This window comes from Catharus ustulatus, chromosome 18 (assembly GCF_009819885.2).
Source record: "Catharus ustulatus isolate bCatUst1 chromosome 18, bCatUst1.pri.v2, whole genome shotgun sequence".
NCBI lineage: Eukaryota > Metazoa > Chordata > Aves > Passeriformes > Turdidae > Catharus > Catharus ustulatus.
Window position 1 is genome coordinate 3,151,552 of NC_046238.1, and position 19,397 is coordinate 3,170,948.

The 19,397-nt window shown below is 42.5% G+C and overlaps 1 protein-coding gene across 2 annotated transcripts in view; it reads left to right on the forward strand.

The window, feature by feature from the left end:
* The window catches only part of LOC117004740 (MLX interacting protein), a 42,500-nt gene extending 34,837 nt beyond the window's left edge, over nucleotides 1-7,663 (forward strand). For both annotated transcript variants that reach the window (XM_033075795.1, XM_033075797.1), the window contains 5 exons: nucleotides 690-788; nucleotides 1,927-2,054; nucleotides 3,057-3,180; nucleotides 3,757-3,886; nucleotides 4,359-7,663. In XM_033075795.1, coding sequence (XP_032931686.1) covers nucleotides 690-788; nucleotides 1,927-2,054; nucleotides 3,057-3,180; nucleotides 3,757-3,886; nucleotides 4,359-4,480 — 603 coding nt within the window. In that variant the 3' untranslated portion in view covers nucleotides 4,481-7,663. The remainder of the gene's footprint in view (nucleotides 1-689; nucleotides 789-1,926; nucleotides 2,055-3,056; nucleotides 3,181-3,756; nucleotides 3,887-4,358) is intronic.
* The last annotated feature ends 11,734 nt before the right edge of the window (nucleotides 7,664-19,397 follow it).

The window sequence follows — 19,397 nt, forward strand, 5'->3', positions numbered from 1 at the left end:
GCTCAGAGGCCTTGGAATAATCTGGCATTCCCAGTGCTGCAACAGAAACTAGAGCTCCTTTTTGGAAAGTCTTTTCTTTCTATGGACACCAACCTTGGGAGCTCCTGTCCGTGGTTTGTGTGGCTCCCCAGCCCTGGGATCCAGGGGCTGCAGGATTCTCCTGTGCCTAAAAAATCCTGCCAGTTGTTTTCTTTGTTAGTGATTGTGAGGTATTTCTGCCACAGGCTGGACCAGTTCTGGGGCTACTGATCTTTGTTCTTTTGTTAATATAAATCCTAAATATTTTGCTTCTGATGACACAGCTGAAGAAAGAGGGGTAAGGTGACCTTTTGTTTCTGCTAAAGCACTTCACAGACAAAAAGTATCTTTCAAACCTTTGTGTGCCTTGCTGGCAAGGTAACAATCATGTGCATACTGTACAAGTCTAGAACCTCCAGGTAATATAGTATCTTTCAGATTTTTTCCTTGCCATCCTGACATGTGATGCTTAAAATTGGTGCAGACGTCAGAGATGGGTTGGTCCGCAAACACACCATCAATTAATTAATAAAATTTTAGAGAGTCATTCCAGGGGAGACTGAATGCCAACAAGTTAACAAAAATAACACTGAATTTGAGTAGATGAAATAGTCATAGCAGTGGAACAGTAAAGGAGAGCAGCATAAACTGAGCTGATTTTGTTTCTGCAGAATCGAAGGATGAAGCATCTTTCAGAACAAAAACGAAGGTTCAACATCAAGATTGGTTTCAGTGCTCTGAACAGCTTGGTGTCATCCAACTCCAAGTTGGTAAGTACTGCAGCAGCACCTACAGTTTCATGTGAAATGTTAAAAACAGCCATTCTAAAAGTCTTGTTAATAAATGTAATCAGTGGTCAGCTGAGCACAGCAGAGCACACAGGGCTGGAGCACAGCAGTGAGCAGAGGTAGAATGGAAATCTCAGGTAAATTCCTAACATTTCCTACACCACTGAGATCTCTGAGGCATGGTCAGTTCAGATGATCTGGAAAATCTCTTCAGGACTCTTTATACCACCTAGCTGTCTTTAAGAATCCAGACCTTTTTTCTCCCTTTCACCTGTCTTTTGTGCACGGGTTTATAGAGAAAAAAATTCCCATTTGATTTTTCATTGTCAAATTACTTTGTCCAAACTAAAAACTTACTCTGGCTACACTGGTTTATTTAGTTCAGTAAATTGAAATACAGATATATCTGCACAACAAAATTCTTAGTGACCTTTAAATACCAGGAGCTTTGAAACATGGAAAATATGGAAGCTTTTTCTGCAGCATGTTGATTTGCTTACATAATTTTAATCATTTCAGAAATTTAGGTGGCAAGTTGTCAGCATTTCACTTCCTGACTTGAATAGCCTATTTTGAGAGGAAGTCCTTTAGTCCTTTTTGAAAACTCAGCTTTACTGAAATGTTTGGTAATTTTATTTTTCAAGTACAGATTTTTAATTGGTTCCTCCAAACTGAAGAGTATTATTATCTGTCTCCTTTGGTGGGTCCTTCTGTTTAATAACTTCAGGTTTCCCAAACTAAATAATTTATATTACCAACTTCAAGCAGCGCTTCCACCAAGACTATAAATCTGTCTGGAGATGTAACACATCCTTCAGTACTTAAGTAAGAACTGTGAAAAATAAAACGTTTTAAATTATTAAAATACTTCTTTCAACCAAGTAACAGAAATGTAATTTATGGAAGAAAACCCCTGCAGCCACACTTCTCTGTACAGGAGAGCAGAGAGGATTCAGAGAAATGCAGAGTTGAGTATCTGAAGTGTTTTGCTCTACCTGACCCTGTGGTTTCACACACAGTGAAGGAAAAGTAAAAGGTGTTATAGAGCAGGTTAGGAGGACAAACCCATGGTGAAGCTGAGGCTGCTGCAGGGTGTGAGCTGTGTGTGTGTTTGGCCTAGATCAGCCACGCCATCACGCTGCAGAAGACAGTGGAGTACATCGCCAAGCTGCAGCAGGAGAGGACACAGATGCAGGAGGAGACGCGGCGCCTGCGGGAGGAGATCGAGGAGCTGAACGCCACCATCCTGTGAGAACGGGGAGCTGCCAGGGATGGAGCTGCAGCTGGGCCAAGCAGCAGGGAGTGTGAGCTCAGTGTCACAGCAGGAGCAGGTGGTGTGGGACACAGCAGAGCTGCTGCCAGCTCCAAGCTCCAGGCAGAGCTGCTGTAAGATGGGCACTGGTGCAAACTGGATTTTCAGCAAGCTCTGAGCAGGGCATGCACAGCAGTGGCAGCATCAGGGAGGATGTGTCAGGTCAGAATAGTTCTGAGAAGTCAGTGAGGATTTTTTTATAAAGCTCATTGGTGATTGAACTCACTCTCACAAGGGCTTTGCTGCAGTTTTATTTTCAAATGCAGTCAGTTTTTGTAGAAAACTGTGGTTGATTACATAAGACACAGAACTTGGGCTCACAGAACTTACCACTGGCTGAACATAACTGTGATAAATCACATCACCTTCCCAGTGCCTCAGTTTGCTCTCTGGGTTTTTCATTATGCACTATTGCAAGGCACATTGAGAACTGCACTGGCTTTGCTTCCATCTCCAGAAGTTTTAGACTTGGGCACAATGTTAGAATCAGCAGTAAATCAAAATCTTTTTATTTTTCTTACAAAATATGATGAAGTCTGCTTGGTTTTGATCTGTTTCATAAGATCCTCTGTTACATCTTCTTCTGTAACATTGCTTAGGAGTAATTGTAAATTTTTTCTTGACTCCTAACGTACCTTGTCCTTAATGGATGCCAAAATCACTGTTCTGTGTTATATTTCATTTTCAGTTCTGTTGTTTGTAAGCAGAAGTGTTTGTAGCAGCTTGATAAATTGCTTTGCTGCATGAATAGAGATAAAATTACTGGGAAAACAGTTTTTATTCCTGACCTGAGCAGTTAACACTGTGGGAGGATCATGCACTGGGAATCCCCTCTGCCAGAGATGCCAGGAGTACACACTTTTCTCCTGCTGCAGTTTAGTCTGGAAGGAAAATTTATCCTTTTTTGGTGGGATTCTGACCTTCAAACATGTTTTCAGTTCTTGCCAGCAGCAGCTCCCTGCTACAGGGGTCCCTGTGACACGGCAGAGATTTGACCACATGAGGAAATTGTTTGATGAGTACGTGAGAAGCAGAACCCTGCAGAACTGGAAGTTTTGGATTGTATCCTTTTATATCTGATGAACTTGGGCTTTGCTACTGGTCCTTTTAGAGCCAACAACTTGGGATTCTGATGCTGTGACTTTATGCTTAAATAGCAAATGTCCTCAGTTTTCATCCACATCTGTGTGTGGATGTGGATTCTTGCAGAGCTTGCTCACCTCAACGTGTGGAAAGTAAAATGCAATGCCAGAGGCAAGGTTTTCTTGCTAGGTTATTGTACTGCAATAAATCTTTTGTGGACTCTGCTGTAACTGCAGCTCTGGTTGTCTTTTGGGAAATGTACATAGACAATAGCAAAGATTTCAGGGGGGAAAAAATTATGGTTACTGAAGCTGTTCAAAAATTTGCACATTCCCCTTTTTCCCTCTTCAGGTCAGTGTGGATCACTCAGAACTAAAGTTCATTTTTTTCCTCAGTCTTAGTGTTACAAATTTGAAATTACAATTATTTAAGTATTGCAATTCCTCTACTGGTTGAAGTCCATTTAGAAATTCAGTGTTTTCTCTGCCATAGCCTTCCCCATAGAATGTTTTGAACTCTCCTTTGTTGTCTCCCTTGACATTTGATGGTTTGCAGTTCAGCATTATTATTAAGCCATTGTTTGAGTCCTTCAATGGGATGGTTTCCACAACAAGCTTTAAGGATCTGAACGACACTGCACTGGCCTGGTTGGATCAGCACTGTTCTCTTCCTGTTCTGAGGCCAAGTAAGTGAAGTTCCATCCAGCAGCTCTTCAGATCATAGAAAGTATAATATAATACCATTTCTTAAAAGTCAGAGGATGGCAAAGAAAGCACATGATGCTGAATGTGACTTTTGCTTCCTTTTTGTTAACTCAATGAAAAAATAAGAGCATCTTCTGACTGCAGAGACAGAAAAAAATTGTTGAGTATACCAGAATTTAAACAGCCTTTAACTACATTTAAATTTCAAAAGCTTGGCTCTATTTGGAGTATGTTTGGCAGTGTGGTTTATCTCATAATGAGGGAAGACCTCTGAGATTTGTACCAGCTTTGTAGTGACCTTCTCTTTGGGCATCAATGCTTGGTTTTTCCCCTCTTGCCTTTCAGCAAATATTTAACTTACAGCTGTCAAGGGCTGTTCTCTTTTGTAGAAGAAAGATCTATCAGATTAGTAGCTTTTCCTGATGCTTTCCTGCCTTTTTATTTTTTTTATAGTGGTGCTGAACACCCTGTGGCACCTGAGCAGGAGCACCTCGATCCTGTCGGACCCGTCGCGGCTGCCGGAGCAGGCGCGCGAGGCCGTGGCCAAGGTGAACAAGAGAGCTGGGGAGAGCTAACAACCAAAGACACTGAGCTGCTGTCCCAGGGGTGGAGAACCCGCCAGGCCCTGCCTGCCCAGGCTCCTCCAGTCAGTGCACTTTAGAAAGGATTCTCTCCATCACCAGAGACGCTGTTCAGGGCACCTGGCCCTGCCTTGTGAAGAGGTGCAGGTGATGCAGCCGTGTCAGAACGTTTGGGTTCCTCTCCAGTGCTGTGCTGTGCTCTTGTCACGTGAGAAAAAAACACCAAGCTCAGGTAAACTCAGCAGGTTTGAGCCCTGCAGGCAGCAATAGATCTCCATCAATGCATCCTTATGCAACTAATGAAACACCCTCAGTTCTCTGAAGTGTAAATCCTGTACACCGAGGAATGTGCTCTTCAAGGGGAAAAAAATACTTCTGATTTCGTGAAGCAAAATGTGCTTTTTATTTTGTTTTCTGGTATTCAGTTCCATGTGTTTTACTTGAATAGTGGAAATTGTTCGACAGGATCATATGAAAAACCAAAGGAGAAGAAAACTCTGTCAGTGATGTCAACTCATGGTAAAAATACTAGAATTAAAATCTCAGGCTGTGTTTTGTGTATTTTATTTTAATGAGTGTATCATTGCATTTGATCAGTTCAAGACGTGCTTTATTTTCTAGTAAATAAAGTAGCTGATTTTTTTTTATAATATAGCCATTGCAAGGGAGTAGCAGGCTGTGCAGTAAGTGCAAGAAAACATTTTAGATTGTATAAACTCTGCAATTAGGATAAATACATGAATTTTGTATCAGTTTAATCAGTGAGATGTTTTCTTGCACTCTGCACGGTTCAGCTGCTATCCTCACAAAATGTGCACATACAAAACACACCCATAGGTAAAATAAATGTAGTAGCACTTCAGAGACAAGAATTGAGTTTGTAATGTTAAAAATTGGCTTTTTTATTATCTCAGAAGCTATATCAAACCACACAGACTTGCAGTCAGTTCTTTGCTTCTTTGTCTTTTTTTGCTTCTTCTTCTTCTTGCCTTCTGTCTGAAAAACCTGAAGGACTTTGCTAGACCTGATCTATGTGGGAAGGTTATGTTCAGCATGAATTATAAAACATGTAAAAATAAGATTAAAACTCAAAATACAGCAAAGCATTTTTCTGTGACAATCTCAGCTCTGCTGCAGGTGAAGTGAGTCCTGTTCCAGCAGTGATTGTCAGTCCTGAGGCAGCACTGGGGTGTTCATTCCAGCTGGTTGTTCCTAGTCTGGGATGATCCCATAACCCTTGGAATTCCACTCCTGACTTGATCCTGATTGTTTAGAGCTGTGCAAACAGTGGGAGCACTTCCCTGGAGCAGTCCCAAGAGCAGGCTGGAGGTGCTGTGCAACCTCTCACAGTGGGAAAATGAGGAATAACTGGAACAGTTGGGGATTGCACACTCTGAAATGGGTTCTCCTTGGGGAAAGGAGCTTTTCTCAAGCCTTATCCCAATCTCCTCCACTTTGGAAGGGAACAGCAGCCTGGGGAGTGGGGCTGAGCACAGGTGATGGTTTTGTTCTGGTTTCTCCTTTGTGCTGAGATTTTGCAGCTAATGGCTTTCCTTGCAGAGTTCCTTCTGTGAGAGCAGCTCTGTAGCAAGGCCAAGGCACTGAAGGTGAGCCTCTCCCTGCATGGAGGGACTGAGGGCTGGAGGGAAAGGCAGAATGGCACATTTTGTACCAACACAGCTTCCTGTAGCTGTGCAGGCAGAGAGGGAAATGCTTTTCTTTCCTTTTTTTTTTTTCCAGTAGATTTGACATATAATTTGAAGTTCATGGCACATGTGAAAACCTGTGTCCCTGTGACAAAAGCAACAAAATTCCAAGTCTCAGCCAAGGAATGGTGTGCAAAGGTTGTCATAGTAATCAAATAGTGAGTAGATTTTCTGGAGGGATTCATTCCTAGATCTTTCATAATGTTGTAATCAATTAAACAATTTTTTTTTGCTACATCTGTGTCACAAATGTTGAATAAGTAAACCATTTTTGAATCAATGCTTTCAATCCTCCCATTTTTATCACTAGTTATGAATTTGACTTCAGTAAAATCATTTTACACTGTGATGAGCTGGGGATGTCCCTTATGTCCTTTCCTCTGTGGGCTGATCTCACTGTTTGTGTATTAAAAATGTCTGGGTTTCTAACAAGAAAGCAACAGGCATATTGTCCAAGAGCTGGTGGTTTTCTCACCTTTTCAGCTGAGGAGATCCTGTGCTGCCTGCCCTGCTTGTCAGCAGTGATGGTGTGTGATTTTTACCATTTCTGGTATTGGTGACGTGGAAGTTTTGTCCCACACACAGTGCAGCACAGTCATCCTTCAGGGCCCAGGGAGGACCTGAAACTCTGACATCCCTTATGTCACTGAGTGAATTGGAAAATGAAAGCAAACTTAAAATAACAGGGAGGGATCATTCACCTGAACTGCCAAAAATTTGGTCCATTCACATTTTTGATGTGAGTAGAAAACTCATCCATCAGATTGCACCTGAAAAGTGCTTGTTTAACAAATTGTGGTGTAGAAACAAACTCAAAGCACTGTTAAAAAATTGCAAATCTTAAAGAGAAAATGTTGCTTACTTAGGCAAGAGTGTAGGAGGGAGGAAAGGAAAAGTGAAAAGATACTTTCCACCATGCAATTACCAGGAATGATGTGGCTGCTCTTTGAAGCAGTGATTCAATGTGTTCTTGTCACCCTGTTATTGCAGATCAGAATTCTTTTATCAGTCAGCCTGGTGAGGAGAGTGATTTCACTGCATTTGGAAACAGGAGAAAAGAGCTGGTTTATGTCTAACATCTGAGCAATAAAACCACTAAAGATTGGTATGGAAAGAGATGGACCACGTATGTATTAGTTCCTGCACAGTTTTCCACTTTGATTTATGTTTAAACACCTTAGTCTTTCTTACCCATGGATGAGTTTAAATACTTCATTTTTTTCACAGTTTGGTAACACCTTCTCCTGTAATTGAAGGACTCTTGATTTCCTCAGTGTCACCAAAGTAAGCAAGCCAAACACACAGTGCCTATAGTCTGCACAGAACTGCAGGTGCTGCACATCTGTCTGGTGCTAAACTTTTGGAGAACCCCCATATAACTGAATACAAGTTGTATTCTGTCAAATCCAACATATTTCACTCAGTAAAGGAGTGGCTAAATAACTAATTTATGGCCTGTGATATGCACAAAGTCAAACTGGGATTATCTGCTGGTTCCTTCTGACCTCAGATTGTATTAATTGTGGATGGTCCCACACCAAACACAAGTTCTGGAGAACTTGGGCATTATCTGGTGGAGTTATTAGCTTACATTGTAGTTTTTGGCATGCTTTTAGCAGGAGGAGTAAGGGATGAAGGTCCAGGAGCAAATTGGATTAAAGGAATTACAGAGGAGTGGGATCAGAGACAAGAGCACACTTCACCATGACAGTCTGATCACTGCACAAAACCAAAACAATTCTTGGTTAATACATTTGACCTGAGTGGAATGTTCTTCCATGCTTTTCTAGACCCCTGGGGAAGGCTTTCTTGAAGGAGGGGGGGACTACTGGAATGTTTCCATCTGTGCCTTAGATCTTGGTGTTGTGTATGCATTTGATTAATCATAAGTCATCCATTTTTCCCTCTAAAATGATGCTCTGTGGAAAATTCAGTGAATGGAGGAAGTGGGGCCTCCCTGGCCTTTTAGGGGATTTTACCTGTGTGGCATTGCTGTGACCCTTTCAGACTGAGGTTGTGAGTAACTGTGTCTATGTTTGGAAAAAATTGCATCTTTGCTGCTGAATCTCCCCTCCCCACTGCCGTGTGCACACATGGACATCATCTCTGCCAAACCCAGGAAACAGGCAAGGGCTTCAACCTCTAAATCTCAACTGGCTTGAAATGACAAAGGGCTGTCAAATGTGTTGGAAAACTGCATCCCTTTGTGTCTTCAGTTTGGTTTTTTTGATTCCTGTGTGAGTGTGTTAGTGTTCACATGTTGTAGAAGGGACAGGGACAGATAAATTTAGTTCTGTTTGCTTTTAAGACCTGAAACTCCTGAAAAGCAGTTTGAGAACAGGAAAGGGAAGCTCACTGCAGAAATGTTCACTAAGATAATGCTTATTTGAAGGCTGTTTCACTTTCTCAGTTTCTGAAGTGGTTAATTCTTGCCTTGATGTTGCCAACTAGAAGGTACTGCTGGAAATTGAATGGGTTTTCTCCTTTTTCTTTCTATTTTTTGGTTCCTTTCCACTTTTATTGCATGGAAAACCACCAAAAATGAAAAGGCTGATGACTTCCAGTTCAGGTTCTTTAGGGATTCTGTCACACCAGTCTGGAGGACTATGGACCGTTGTTGATAACTTTTAGTTTTTTAAATTAGGTGAAACATCAGGAATTTTTCTATTACTCCTCAATTTTTACACTTGGGTTTCAGAGGAGATGAATTGGTTTGGTTTTTTTTTTTGTTTTATAGGACCCCAAAGTTTTCCCCACAATGTCAGTCAAAGCTCTTGGTTTTTTGGTTTCATTCTTGGTTGGATTTTCTGCACCAAACTGTAGCTTTATCTGTAAAACTAGAGTTCTTCAGTTATAATTACAGTAACTTCAGTTACAATGAAACACACCTTAGGCATATAATGGAATTAATTTCTTGCCATTGTCTGAACTTTTTATATCTGAACTTTTCCAACATGAATAAGGTTTTCAATCAAAAGGTATCAATGTTATGAGCAAGCCTTTTAACAATACAATGAATAAATAGATCATTTTCTTCTTCTAACCTTGTATTTAAATGTGTTTTAAGTGAATGGAATTCATTCTTGTTAAGAAAAAAGGAAAAAAAAAAACTTGAAGGTATGAGGACTTCAGGTTGTGCTCTTGCTTTGCTTAGGTTTCCTGTTCTGTTGCATGACAACTTCTGTTGTGCTGTTGATATGTAGCACTTTTCAGTAGGTCTGTTAAATTGTGCAATGCATTTTTTTATATTTACAACCAAAACAATAAAGGATATTTTTTGGAAGAAACTGGTTGTAAGGCCTTTATTTTCTGACTGAATGTGAGGAAATGGTAAGTAGAATTATTCCTGGACCAGAGTCAGCAGCTGGCATCGTTTTTGCAGCTCTAAAAGGTGACAAGGGCTCATTTCCCTGTGAACAGTGCTGGAGTTACCTTTGGATCAGGGCTCTGTATCCTCTATGGAGTTGCTGGTTTGGATTCCTTTTGGGATTGATGTTGATGTTAGGTTCTGAGCTGCTGAAGTCCATTTAAAAAATGAAATTAATAAATCTTCCTTTAATGACTAATTCTTGTTTTTCCCTGGTAGGACACTCCAGCTGTCTGTGCTTCAGTTGTCACCTCCCTGGCATTTTGGATTTTCTTGCCTAGTGGAAGCAGCAGTGAGGCTCTAATTGAAGTGAAAGGTAATAGAAGAGTGAAAAGAAGGATTTTATTTTAAAATCACAGCACAAGGGTTTGTGCTGGTTGATGTTATCCTTGTGATTAATGCCTTTGACTTGGTATTTCTGATGAGAACTCTTCTGATGAGTCAGGCATGCGGTTCCAGGAGGTACAGCAGGGTTCAATAACCCTGCATTTAATTCTTCAGAAATCACAATCTTGATCTCACATAAAGCATTTTGGTGGGAGAGAAGAGCAATTGCTATTTCAGCAGTGATAAACCAGCTCTTCAACCTGCCTTCCCTCTTGACCAAGCACTACAAATGCCAGAGTTACTGCAGCGATGCTATCGAGCTCTCTGGGAGGAAGCTGTGGCTGCAGAGCTCTGTTTCTGTACTACTGATTTAGTGGTGATTTCAGGGAGGCTGTAACTTCAGCTGAGGTGCCAGAAGAGTTTGTCAAGTGGTTTCTTTTTGTGGCTGGCTCTGCTAATCCTTGAACACTGCTGAAAGTGGACCCACACTTGCTCGTTGGAAATGATGCCAAATGAAATCACGCTCTAAGTGGTTTCACAGCCCAGAGCTCTCTTTATATCTAAGAGAATGGGATGGAATGCTCACTAGATTTTTATTTATTCATTTTAACCTGTATTTGCCCTCAGGAGCTCATCTCTGCTATTCTCATCCCTGAGCACTTTGTCCAGGAGGTGGGCAGACAAAGGTTATTTGGGTGTTGGGGAAATTCCCTGTGTGCAAACACAGAAGAGCCCTTGTTGTCATCCAGAGAGATGTTTAACATGTTCCTTTTTCAGAACAAGGGGTGTGTGTGTGTCACACCCCCAATGCCTTTCCACCACCAAATGGAAACAAACCCAGGAAAGGTGAGACTCATCACATCCCTGGGTGCTGCTGCTGCTCATCTGTGGCTGCTCCATCCGAACTCTTCATTCCTCATCGGCCTCCAAAGCTTTGTTTTCAGCCAGGAAAAATGGGGAGCTGCTGGTCAGGAGATCTTTGCTGGTCACCAAATGATGATCACAGCAGAGAGATGCTCCCTGTGGCACAGCTGTATCCCCCAGCTTGCAGCTCTCCAGGGCTGGGGAGGATTTCTCTGAGCCCTGGTAACCCTGCAGCAGGAAGGCCACAGGAGTTCTCTCACTGTTCCCTCCCTGCTCTGCCTGGGGCTGGTGCCTTTTCCTCTTGGCACTGACTGCTCTGAGTTTACCCCCTGGGGAAGAACAACTCTTCTTGCTCAGGTGGCTCTTCCCATGATGTGAGTTTGGGCAGACCATGGCACTCACTCTGACATCTTGTTAGAGCTACTGAGGAAGCATTTCCCTTTCTAAGGAAAACCCTTTTGTTGAGCTGTTGATGCATTTAGAAGGTGAGACAAAAGCTGTGCATGGGAGAGGAAACCACAGGGAGCAGCCCTGTATAATCCTCTGGTTCAGCAAGGCTGGAGTGGTTTGTGTCAGTCCTTGGCACTGGTGATGTTTGAGCCCTTGGGATGTGACTTCCTCCCCAGAGTGGTTTGCTGACCACACCTGAAAAGATCAGGCAGGTGTTGCTTCAGCCTTGGGGATAAGCACATCCCCAGGCACTGATATTTTTTTCCAGCCACTCTTCTTTTTCTATTAAAAATGAAGGCTATGAGGTTGGAATTTTGCTTTCTTCATGTCACCACTTTGTGACATCTCTGCAGTTGTGTCTGAAATGGGGCCTCTTGGGGAGGAATTCTTCCCCTGGCTCCAGCAAGGAGCTTGGTCCCTCTGTTCCTCTTGGGAAACTTGAATTTTCTAGGATTCCCCCCCAGACTTTTGTGGGGCTGGCAGTGCAAGTCAGATGATGTCAAACCCACTTTTCCTGGAGAAGTCTGAGCAGAACAAGGCCAGTGCAAAATATATTGTAAAAAAGAATTAGCAAAAAGAGAATTCAGCAATATTTATTTTATTTAATATTTTAATGAAGTTCCAGTTTCTGTCCAAAGGTGGTAACAGGAAATGAGTACAACTATTCATCTACTAAATAGCAAATAGATCCCTTTCAGTATTAAAATATACGAGTTTAAACTACTAATAAATAAATAAATAGATAAACTAATTGCTTAAATAGATTTATAAAAATAGATGGTTTATGTTGTATAAATTCATAAATAAAATTCTGTAGTTGAGAGAGAAGTACAAAATCAGCCTGCTGACAATCAACTTTTGTTTTAAAAAATAACTGCCAGGTAAAATTATAAATAACATTAAAATTACTAAAACTACACTTTCCTGATTCCTTATATATGTCAGGGTTGGTTAATTAAACTACCTTGACTCATCTTAGCCCATCCTTATCACATGCTGTTGCAATAAACAGTTTTATAATAAATACAATCAATAATTTAACACACTCATCTTTTAAATATTAATTTAAATGAAATTATATAGTTATAGAGAATAGCAAGTACATTATCCATGTTGATGCTGGCATCAAAGTGATCCCATAACCCCTGGCACATTTAACCAACTCTACAGCATCTTCAAGTTATTTCTTCATGCTGGCATATCAAACTGCTGCTTCAGATTACAGTTTTTTTCTTGATTGCATGATGGTCTCATATTTCTTTAAAACACACCAGATGTAGATTTTTTCATCTGCCTGTGTCAGACTCTGGGGCTGCACCTGGGGCAGGTCCTTGCAGGTGTAGAAGAAGGCAGTGCCTTGGCTCAGCGTGGTGTTCAGCTGGCTCAGGTTCATCTCCAGCACATCTCTGGACCTCTTGGGGCAGATGGTTCCTAGGTGACCTTTCAGGGTTTTCAGGTGGTTCTGGATGTGGTGCAGAGCGCAGCAGCTGGGCTGGAACGCTTGGCAGACGGGAATCCTCTCAGCCAGGTCCCTGCCTTTGGAATGATCTTTGCAGGGCTCAGGGGGGAGCGCTCCAGAGAGACAGTTGTTCTGTGGGTAAGGAAGAGGAGAGAGAAATTGTTAATCCTTTGGTTTCCCTTTCTCATCTGTGTAGCCATTTGTGGGTTTTTTGCTTGTGATGCAGTTGTTGCATTAACACCTCCTCCCCTCTGATCAAGCAGGCATTGCACGAGTGTGCACTTTCTCTCCCCATGCCTTGCTTGCCTTGGTTCTCAGCTTTTCTAAATCTTGGGTTTTATTCTTTGCTGTAAGGGCAAAATTTACCTGTTCTAGAAATCTGGTTTTGGCCTCTGTGTGTTTTCATCTCTGCCTTTAGATTTCAAGAATGAATCCAGATGAAGGAATTCATCCTTTCTAAGGAACAGGATTTTTGGCAGAAGTGCTCAAGCACTAGGGTCAGACTGAATGGCAAAGCAATTCTCACCACGTTCTGGTGATCTGACTGAATTCCTGCAAGAAGATGCCCAGTGGCACCCAGGAGACTGAGAAGGAACACTGGGAATCAGGAAGATCCCAGCTGGCAGTGAGCTGAGGCAAAGTCACCCAAGCTCTCTGCAGCTGCCTTTGCTCCTGAAATAATGCAGCGAACGCTTTTCTTCTTGCATGGAATACAGAGAAGAGGCTACTTTAGATTTTAACCCAAATACTTTTCTGGTGGTCTTTCTAGTGTTTTGTAATAATTCAAGAGATTTCTCCACAGACAAAGGCACAGGACATGGACAATGGTGCACTTACATAGGATTGAAACAACTCGTGTGCTTTCTGTCGTATTATTGCTGCGTAGGTCGGTATCTCTGTAGTGAAATGTTCCAGTCCTGCAGTCACTTTGACTTCTGATGTCTGTGTTGGTGCCATGGAACCCAAAGGAACCAGCAAACAGAAGAGGAACACTGCAAACCTGTTGATCTCTGCATTCAGATGAAGAGAGGAAACCAAAAGGAAAGAGAGAATACAATGAGTAGTCTTGATGTTCTGCATAGATTTTTTTGCAAATATTAATAATTTTGTGCAGCATGATACATTTTTAAAGCATTTAGGCATGAAGTGGTTGAGCTAGAGATGAACATCAAGCAGGACAACCTTACAGCCTGTGGCAAAGGTAAATCACACCCACCTGCTCTGCATTCCATGGTGGGATGGGACAGCAGTGGCTTGGCTGGGAGCTGCCCTTGGAGCTGCTTCTGGAGCTTCTGCCTGCCTGGAGTGCTGTGGATGGGGCCAGCCAGGCTGCATTTAAGGGCTGTGGAGTCCTGCGTCAGTGGCTCCCCACAGTATTTTTTTTTTCTTTCTTTTTTTTTATCAGAGATAATTCGGGTTTTTATCTTTTTTGAAAGATTACATCAAAAGTTGATTCAAACGCGCCTTCGCTGATTGTGATCTAGGTGCGGTTTCAAACTGACATAGAGTTTGTCCTGTCTCATTTCTTTGACTTGGACCTTGGGATACTTGGCTTGACCATCCCATCGAAATCCTTGGGCTCTCCAAAGTGTAGGATTTAGAACATAAAATTTCTTGATTTATTGATAAAGGTGGCTGGGAGCACGTTATTACTGCCCAAAGCCATTGCTTCTCCTGCAGAGTCGGTGTAAGAGAGGGCCAATGCAGGGAATGAAAAAGGCTTGGGTGCAGAGCTCTGTTTCTGTACTACTGATTTAGTGGTGATTTCAGGGAGGCTGCTTTAACTTCAGCTGAGGTGCCAGAAGAGTTTGTCAAGTGATTTCGTTTTGTGGCTGGCTCTGCTAATCCTTGAACACTGCTGAAAGTGGACCCACACTTGCTCTGTGGAAATGATGCCAAATTAAATCACTGCTCTAAGTGATTTCACAGACCAGGGCTCTCTTTATATCTAAGAGAATGGGATGGAATGCTCACTAGATTTTTATTTATTCATTTTAACCTGTATTTGCCCTCAGGAGCTCATCTCTGCTATTCTCATCCCTGAGCACTTTGTCCAGGAGGTGGGCAGACAAAGGTTATTTGGGTGTTGGGGAAATTCCCTGTGTGCAAACACAGAAGAGCCCTTGTTGTCATCCAGAGAGATGTTTAACATGTTCCTTTCTCAGAACAAGGTGTGTGTGTGTGTGTCCCACCCCCAATGCCTTTCCACCACCAAATGGAAACAAACCCAGGAAAGGTGAGACTCATCACATCCCTGGGTGCTGCTGCTGCTGCTCATCTGTGGCTGCTCCATCCAAGCTCTTCATTCCTCATCGGCCTCCAAAGCTTTGTTTTCAGCCAGGATAAAGGGGGAGCTGCTGGTCAGGAGATCTTTGCTGGTCACCAAATGATGATCACAGCAGAGATGCTCCCTGTGGCACAGCTGTATCCCCCAGCTTGCAGCTCTCCAGGGCTGGGGAGGATTTCTCTGAGCCCTGGTAACCCTGCAGCAGGAAGGCCACAGGAGTTCTCTCACTGTTCCCTCCCTGCTCTGCCTGGGGCTGGTGCCTTTTCCTCTTGGCACTGACTGCTCTGAGTTTACCCCCTGGGGAAGAACAACTCTTCTTGCTCAGGTGGCTCTTCCCATGATGTGAGTTTGGGCAGACCATGGCACTCACTCTGACATCTTCTTAGAGCTACTGAGGAAGCATTTCCCTTTCTAAGGAAAACCCTTTTGTTGAGCTATTGATGCATTTAGAAGGTGAAACAAAAGCTGTGCATGGGAGAGGAAACCACAGGGAGCAGCCCTGTATAATCCTCTGGTTCAGCAAGGCTGGAGTGGTTTGTGTCAGTCCTTGGCACTGGTGATGTTTGAGCCCTTGGGATGTGACTTCCTCCCCAGAGTGGTTTGCTGACCACACCTGAAAAGATCAGGCAGGTGTTGCTTCAGCCTTGGGGATAAGCACATCCCCAGGCAGTGATTTTTTTTTCCAGCCACTCTTCTTTTTCTATTAAAAATGAAGGCTATGAGGTTGGAATTCTGCCTCCTTCATGTCACCACTCTGTGACATCTCTGCAGTTGTGTCTGAAATGGGGCCTCTTGGGGAGGAATTCTTCCCCTGGCTCCAGCAAGGAGCTTGGTCCCTCTGTTCCTCTTGGGAAACTTGAGTGCGTATCTAGGATTCCCCCCCAGACTTTTGTGGGGCTGGCAGTGCAACTCAGATGATGTCAAACCCACTTTTCCTGGAGAAGTCTGAGCAGAACAAGGCCAGTGCAAAATATATTGTAAAAAAGAATTAGCAAAAAGAGAATTCAGCAATATTTATTTTATTTAATATTTTAATGAAGTTCCAGTTTCTATCCAAAGGTGGTAACAGGAAATGAGTACAACTCTTCATCTACTAGATAGCAAATAGATCCCTTTCAGTATTAAAACATACAAGTTTAAAATACTAATAAATAAATAAATAGATAAACTAATTGCTTAAATAGATTTATAAAAATAGATGGTTTATGTTGTATAAATTCATAAATAAAATTCACTAATTGAGAGAGAAGTACAAAATCAGCCTGCTGACAATCAACTTATCTTTTAAAAAATAACTGCAAGATAAAATTATAAATAACATTAAAATTACTAAAACTACACTTTCCTGATTCCTTATATATGGCAGGGTTGGTTAATTAAACTACCTTGACTCATCTTAGCCCATCCTTATCATATGATGTTGCAATAAATAGTTTTATAATAAATACAATCAATAACTTAACACACTCATCTTTAAAATATTAATTTAAATGAAATTATATGGTTATAAAGAATAGCAAGTACATTATCCATGTTGATCCTGACATCAAACTGATCCCATAACCCCTGGCACATTTAACCAACTCTACAGCATCTTCCAGTTATTTCTTCATGCTGGCATATCAAACTTTATGGATCACCTTCTGTTGAGCAGCAGCTTTTTCAAGGATCCGCCTTGCTGTAAATTCCGCTATGTACTTATATTTCCTTAAAACCCACCAGATGTAGATTTTTTTGTCTTCCTTGCCCACAGACTGGACCTGGGGCAGGTCCTTGCAGGTGTGCGGGACGACGGTGCCGTCGTGCAGCGTGATGTCCAGCTGGTTGAGGTTCTTCTCCAGCACATGTGTGGACCTCTTGGGGCAGATGGTTTCTATGTCACCTTTCAGGGTTTTCAGAATGTTCTGGATGTGGTGCAGAGCACAACAGTTGGCCTCGAAAGCTTCACATATGGGTATCCTCTCTACCAGGTCCCTGCCTTTGGACTGAACTAAACAGGGATCAGGGTGGAGCGCTCCAGAGATACAGTTGTTCTGTGGGGAAGGAAAAGGAGAGAGAAATTGTTAATCCTTTGGTTTCCCTTTCTCATCTGTGTAGCCACTTGTGGGTTTTTTGCTTGTGATGCAGTTGTTACATTAACACCTCCACCCCTCTGATCAAGCAGGCATTGCACCGAGTGTGCAGTTCCTCTCCCCATGCCTTGCTTGCCTTGGTTCTCAGCTTTTCTAAATCTTGGGTTTTGTTCTTTGCTGTAAGGGCAAAATTTATCTGATCCAGAAATCTGGTTTGGCCTCTGTGTGTTTTCATCTCTGCCTTTTGATTTCAAGAATGAATTCAGGTGAAGGAATTCATGCTTTCTAAGGAACAGGATTTTTGGCAGAAGTGCTCAAGCACTAGGGTCAGACTGAATGGCAAAGCAATTCTCACCACGTTTCCAGTGATCTGACTGAATTCCTGCAAGAAGATGCCCAGTGGGACTCAGGAGACTGAGAAGGAACACTGGGAATCAGGAAGATCCCAGCTGGCAGTGAGCTGGGGCAAAGTCACCCAAGCTCTCTGCAGCTGCCTTTGCTCCTGAAATAATGCAGCGAACATTCTCCTTCTTGCATGGAATACAGAGAAGAGGCTACTTTAGATTTTAACCCAAATACTTTTCTGGTGGTCTTTCTAGTGTTTTGTAATAATTAAAGATATTTCTCCACAGACATAGGCACAGGACATGGACAATGGTGCACTTACATAGGATTGAAACAACTCGTGTGCATTATCTCGTATTATTGCTGCGGGGCTCTTTTTATCTTTAATTAAAGATTTCAGTCCTGCATTCACATTGGCTTCTGATGTCTGTGTCAGTGCCATGGAGCCCAAAGGAACCAGCAAACAGAAGAGGAACACTGCAAACCTGTTGATCTCTGCATTCAGATGAAGAGAGGAAACCAAAAAGAAAGAGAGAATACAATGAGTAGTCTTGATGTTCTGCATAGTTTTCTTTGCAAATATTAATAATTTTGTGCAGCATGATACATCTTTAAAGCATTTAGGCATGAAGTGGTTGAGCTAGAGATGAACATCAAGCAGGACAACCTTACAGCCTGTGGCAAAGGTAAATCACACCCACCTGCTCTGCATTCCATGGTGGGATGGGACAGCAGTGGCTTGGCTGGGAGCTGCCCTTGGAGCTGCTTCTGGAGCTTCTGCCTGCCTGGAGTGCTGTGGATGGGGCCAGCCAGGCTGCATTTAAGGGCTGTGGAGTCCTGCGTCAGTGGCTCCCCCACAGTATTTTTTTTTTTTTGTCACTTATATTTTGGGATTTTTTCTTTTTTGAAAGGTTACATCAAAAGTTGATTCAAATGCGCCTTCGCTGATTGTGATCTAGGTGCGGTTTCAAACTGACATAGAGTTTGTCCTGTCTCATTTCTTTCACTTGGACCTTGGGATACTTGGCTTGACCATCCCATCGAAATCCTTGGGCTCTCCAAAGTGTAGGATTTAGAACATAAAATTTCTTGATTTATTTTTAAAGGTGGTTGGGGGCACGTTATTGCTGCCCAAAGCCATTGCTTCTCCTGCAGAGTCAGTGTAAGAGAGGGCCAATGCAGGGAATGAAAAAGGCTTGGGTGCATGATAGGTCAGGCCTCCAATTCCATGTATAAATTTTTTTGCTGGATGCCTGTAAGACTCTGTTCCCAAGGGATGCTCAGGATTCCCCCTCCCTATCCTTGTCACCCATCTCTCCAACTCCCCTCAAGCTCTTTTTCTGCCTTCAGTAACCAAATGCAGGAAATTCTCATGTACACCAAAACAGAATAGGTCCTAAATAATGCCAAGGAAGAGATTTGTTACCATGGCCTATGGAAATGACCGGCAAACACTTATTTTATTTGAGGGTTTTATTATTACTTGGTGGGAAAATTGAGACAAAGAGAAAAGTTTCTTTGTGCATGATGTTCTTTAGGAATGTCCCTACAAAGGCAGTGGTGGGTACAGATGGCTCCTTTCAGGCAGAAGGATGTTCTTGGAGAGTTCTTTGTTCAGAAGCACCAAACCTGCAGAGGTGCAGTTGGTCAGTGGCACACAGGAAGATCTGTGGAAGGTGCAGGGGTTTGTATATAGAAGATGCCATTGGGCACTGCCAGCCCCTTGCCGGCTCTCCCAGACGGGCACAGCCAGGGAGTGCTGGGATCTGCTCTTCCCCAAAGAGCAGGAGTATCTCTTTGTGCAGCACTGAAGGCAATGGGGCTGAGGTGTTTTAATTAGTGATGCAAATAAAAGAAACAGAATTTTTCCAGATTTGCTTTTCTACAAAATACAATTCAGTCTCTGGGGATTTTCTTCCACAGCTTTCAGAAGATTTTACTTCATTTTCTCCTAAGGACAGCACTTTACCTGGTTATTCCACTGCAGGACATGCCATTATCTCATAGCCTGTGCTTGCTGTGCACATCCTTTCT